A 5242-nucleotide genomic window follows, 5' to 3' on the forward strand; every position below is an offset into this window, starting at 1 on the left:
TAACAGAAGTTCCGCTTTTGGTCCCAAACTATGGATGCTGGAACCTCGAGAAATTATGAAGTTTGTTCTAGTCTAGTCTCTGTCGTAACGCGACAGGTTGATCGTAATACAGGAGAGACAATAATGGAGCTTCAATTTTAGTCTGCAATAGAAGCCTTTGATCCTTAAAAAAAACTAAGACAACACTAGGCCATGAAGGGTAGGAATGACTGCTTAAGTCCTAAGGTAGCTGGCGTTTATTAATACCCGTGCCATACGGTAAATGAATGGCACTGATACCGGTATTTTATTGAACCATTCAGGTACATGTATACGCAAGGGAAACTCAGATGGATGGATGGATGGATGGATGGATGGATGATTTCATTTAACGTAACTCGCTGCAGAATTTAACACGATAAGCAGGCTACCACAACTATATACATCTTAGTACACTACTGCTCGCGAGACGATCTCTAGTTTACCTCTCGCCTTATTATGAGCCTTTCAGAAAACTCGACACGCTATTGAACGCGTGGCCAACTTCTCTACTTGACTCTCTCCAGGTTTCCCTTCAAGTTCGGGTAGTCCACCAACACATGCGCGACTGTTTCCTGTGCACCAAATGCACAGTAGTCATTCTTGCAGTAGCTGAAAAGCACTTGTATCCCGTGTGTAGGGCTACCCTATGCAATCAGTTGGCAAGAGGGGGATTGCAAGGCAGTGCTTTTCGGATAAAGCTACAACGATCACCCTCGGAAGGCTCGGAAGTAGGGGACCACAACAAGGGCATCTTAGGCTCTCTTTTCATTAAATTAGGAACATCTTTCAACGGTTTCGAGCTTATTTCATCTTCCCAGGCACGTAGCTCATCGTCTCTAAACACAGACTTTCGTATAAATCTGCTTACTACAGTATCGAAACAGCGACATAACTCTAGAGCATCCGGGTAGCAATTGACGATAAACTTGGAAAGCGCGCGCACTTCCTTGGACGAGAAATCTTTCCTATTACTATATTTCAAGAGTCAGTATACGCACTTTTTATATCATACAATTTACTCACATTTCAGCATCCATCCTTCTACTACACGTGACTAGGACTCCTTCACTGAGATAGTGTACCAACTCACACCACTTTTTACCCGTCTCTACCTCCGTATCGAATTTTTCGCGCGCGACTTTCTTGGATATATCATCTGCTTTGTCCCATATAGTAGAAAAATACCGAAAGAAAGTATCAGATGTTCTGGCGTGGAGGATTTCGTCCGAGTCTAGTTTAACGAGATTTGACGACTCGTCAAGTTTCTTCTTCTCTTCTTCAAACCAATAATACATCCGTATCTGGGCCACTCGACGCATGATAGCTTTTGTTTCCGGGTCTTGTTCTATCTCCAAGTGCATCATATCTATCGAACATTGTTTCCAAAGCTCGTCACATGCGCCGGGAGCAGTGTGTGGCCAAAGCCCCTTCTCAAGCCATGTGTGCAAGATATCTTTCGTGAATATCTCCAGATCCGGTCTTAGGATTGAATAACTTGCATATATTGAGCGAGCAATCTTATCTGGGTTTATTTCACCGGTTTCTTCCACTTCTTTCTCACACATGATCTCGAGGCCTTTGTGATATCGCTTCGACAACTTATCTTTGGCCTTCTCTAGAGGTGATGGGGGGTATGGAGCGGATGAAGTGCCCCTCGATTGTTCGACAGGTTTGGGTGTGCTATGCTCTGGACTATCTTGGACTGGATTGTGACTGGTTTCGGCAGAAGGTGTTTGTCCTGGAACGTCTATCGTGAGCTCTGGATGAGGTGACAGATTCACGAATTCCAACATAGGATCAGCCTCTGGGTCTAGTGGATAATGTCCGAAGGGGACATTGTCTTGGATGGGGAGATCTTGGTTGTAGTCAATATCGTGATTCCACTCAGTACGAAATTCTGGTGTCAAGGATGGCATTGACGCTCTGTTGGTGGGCATGCTTAGATTTAGTGGATAATGTCCAAACCAGACGCTTTCTTGTAGGGGAAGATGTTGGTTGTAGCCAATACCGAGGTCTTGCTCAGTACGAAATTCTCGTGTCAAGGCGGGCATTGATATTGTGTTGGTGAGCATGTAATTATCGCCTGAAGAGGGTTGAGGATAAGAATTGGAGCATAGGTTTTGCAAAACTCCCGTTGACTCTATGTTTGGTACTTTAAGCCCAGTCAGCCTCGATTTAGGAGATGTTTTTGATAGTCAACTGGGCACTATGGCGCGTTCCGTGAACACATTTTAGATACGTATGACTTAACACGGGAATTTATTGAAGATAGACGTACCTGAGAAAAGCTCTTTATATCTATTACATAGTACTTTTACTAAGTCCTGTTGCTGGGACTCATTAAGTTCAGTAACTTGCATAACGATATATGCCAGTCTTTGGGCAAACTGGAAAGTAGAAAGTAAGCCCAAGCCTATACAACATCCGTTACTGCGCACAGAAACGGGCTGACAAAGGTTTTCACCTCTTCAATTTTGTCTGATGAGGAAGAGCAAGAACTAGATCTTGGGCTCTGCGTGTGTCATTAGTACATTATGTCAAGTCAGCTGAATAAAATATACAGACCGGGAACCTGAGAACAAGACTAGCCACCATAGTTACAACGGCTGAGAGGACCTACAGAGGATAATCATGTAACTTTATAGAGCACGTAATGGGAACTGCTTTCTATTTATAGACACTGGAGAGATTATGGGATCTGTGTTGCGAATGAAAATAATCTTCTATATATAATATTTCATAGTTCTAATAAATATTGAATTTGTAATTAAAATCATCCAAAGAGATTCTTTTATTAGGGATGAAGCATTGAGGGGGAGGTCTTTACGGGCTTTTGGGGTACGTAATACCAAATACTGCTGGGGTTTTTAAAAATCGGTCCTCGGTATTTGATGTGGAATTTCCTGGATTGAATCTTCGATTATACCATTTACAACTATAGAAAACTTTCTTTTCTTCATATCTAGTACAGGCAGGCCTCTTCTCTTCATAGTCAGACAGCGATTCCAGAGGATACGTAGCTATTTGCCGCAGTACAATTTAAACACACTCTCTACAAAACAGCACTCTGCAATCGCTCCCTAGAAATGGTAGGCCTACGAAGCTCAGTCACCTTACCAAGCGCTATATGTATATTAGCACGTCAGAGGCCCAGACAAGCTACATGGCTCTATGTGCAGGAAGTGGTTCTGGGATCTCTAACTTATAGAATCTTGAGGGCGGCTACATAGTATAGTTATAAACTTATATACCTAGTATTATATCTTTCATTATAATATAACAATCCGCGTTTTTAATATTGGTAGCCGGTCTATTAAGCAAGTGGTATTTTATAGTGCTCCTTAACTAAGTATATAATTAATGAATAATCTATGCTGAGCCTTAGCAGTAGGATTGGCCAAGTGACAAATGTTTCTCGGCGTATATTAGTTAAGGCCATGTCAAAAATATGACTAGTTTCATATTTATCACCATGCTATATTGAGAATGGTTAGTTTAATACTACATTTACCCTAAGCCCTAATCATCATATATATGGGGTCAAACTAATTTCAAAAATGATGGCAGAACAAGTTTTCCTCATAGCTACAACCTTAAGGTTCATTAAATGGAGATTACTCACCGGTACCAATCTAAAGTTCAGTATAACCGGTATATATACCAACCATCCGATCCACCAACCTTTAGATATTACCTTGATTTTGGGCCGTATTTGGAGATATGAAGCGAAGAAGATCTTCTGATCTAAACCGGGCCACAAAAAGGCCAAAAACAACGCGTCATAAATCATTATTTCGAGACGTCCCACGAGAGTTGATTGGCCATATTGTTTCATTTATACATCCAGTCTTTGAAAAAGAGCGAATCCTGTCAATTCTCCATGAACCGTTACACACAGCAGATAAAAGCCAATTTTCACTTTGGTCTACAATCTTTAAAAGTGACAAATGGCTCAAAAAGATGGAAGAATCCAAGATCACTCCTGTTCTGATAGGCTCACAACTTGAGTTAGTTGGAAAACATGACAGGAATAATGAATCGGAACCGATATATATAGGGTTATTATGTCCCACTGAGACTAAAAATAAGCAGTGCTTAGGTCTATTTATGAGATGCTTACAGGAGCATACAAAAATGGGATGGGGAGAAATTCACTTTCCTAGGAATATAATATTGCTTTTCAATGAGCGTTGTGATGAGTATCTTCACGTCGAGGCGGGACATCTCTCTAAGCTTGTGAAGCATAATTCAGCATACTACTCCTTCCCCACAACAGGCCCTAACGCATGCGGTCGTATTGAAGAGATTTATACTGAACACGAAGATGAAATTTTCCTCACTTTGCCTTCCATACATGACAGTTGGATGCCCCACTGTATCACTTTGTTAGCTATTTTCGGCACGGGCATGCCTTCATACGACGAGGATTCCGGCGAGGATCGCGACGAAGACAATCTGCATTTCATGAGCTCTTTGCACAGATTAAAGAAGAGGTATTTAAGAAATATTTAAGTTGCCTCCCGGATTCACGGCGAGGTTTTCGCTTGTTCATTTCCTGAACTACCGCTCCCAATTTCTTTTTATTCTCAATTGTTATATACATACAGTTAACACTCTGTCTTTATCCCTATTTTCAACTGGCCTCTGTTATTTCCTCACCTAAGACAAGGTTGTCAAGACAATGGCAGGGCCCCAAGGAAATAAGATAACAGACATTCTATACAACAGCTATCAATTCCTAAATTGTACAGTCTGTCCGGATACCGGTGTCACCACTTATACTCTTCAATTGTTTCAGCAACCCTAGTGTGAAACTAAGCTAGGCTTGATTCGGAATGGAATGGAATAATGATTCTCCCGATCAGTGCCGCGTCCTGTACTGACGTGTAATATTACATAAAACATATATCCCAGTAATTTTGGCTTTTGTGCCTTGGCTCGGAACCATCTGGAACAAGAGTAAGTGGCAAGTTGGCCATATTTACAGAATCATCTAGAAACCACTGGATAGGTCTTATGTACAAGGCTAAAAGTTGTATATAAATCTGAGATATCCCAGGCCCTTCCATTACAAAGAGATTCGAAATTGAGAGACTTAAGTGATATTAATCTACGAGTGGAATCCTATTATACAGACCCGCCCGTCCCTATACCCTAACGCAATTGTAGTGTCTTTGACCGCATAAGAAAGAAAAGAACGATATTCAGCAGGGAGCCACAG

General features: G+C 41.5%; 1 protein-coding gene across 1 annotated transcript; it reads right to left on the bottom strand.

Moving 5' to 3' along the window:
- Nucleotides 1-915: 915 nt before the first annotated feature.
- On the bottom strand, nt 916-2072 carry BDV37DRAFT_292988 (uncharacterized protein; the record flags this gene model as incomplete). Its single annotated transcript, XM_032089291.1, has 2 exons — nt 916-992; nt 1112-2072. 2 exons carry the CDS (start codon nt 2070-2072, stop codon nt 916-918), a joined length of 1038 nt encoding a protein of 345 aa, XP_031934229.1.
- Between the last annotated feature and the right edge of the window lie 3170 nt (nt 2073-5242).

Source organism: Aspergillus pseudonomiae (genome assembly GCF_009193645.1).
Source record: "Aspergillus pseudonomiae strain CBS 119388 unplaced genomic scaffold BDV37scaffold_216, whole genome shotgun sequence".
Taxonomy (NCBI): domain Eukaryota; kingdom Fungi; phylum Ascomycota; class Eurotiomycetes; order Eurotiales; family Aspergillaceae; genus Aspergillus; species Aspergillus pseudonomiae.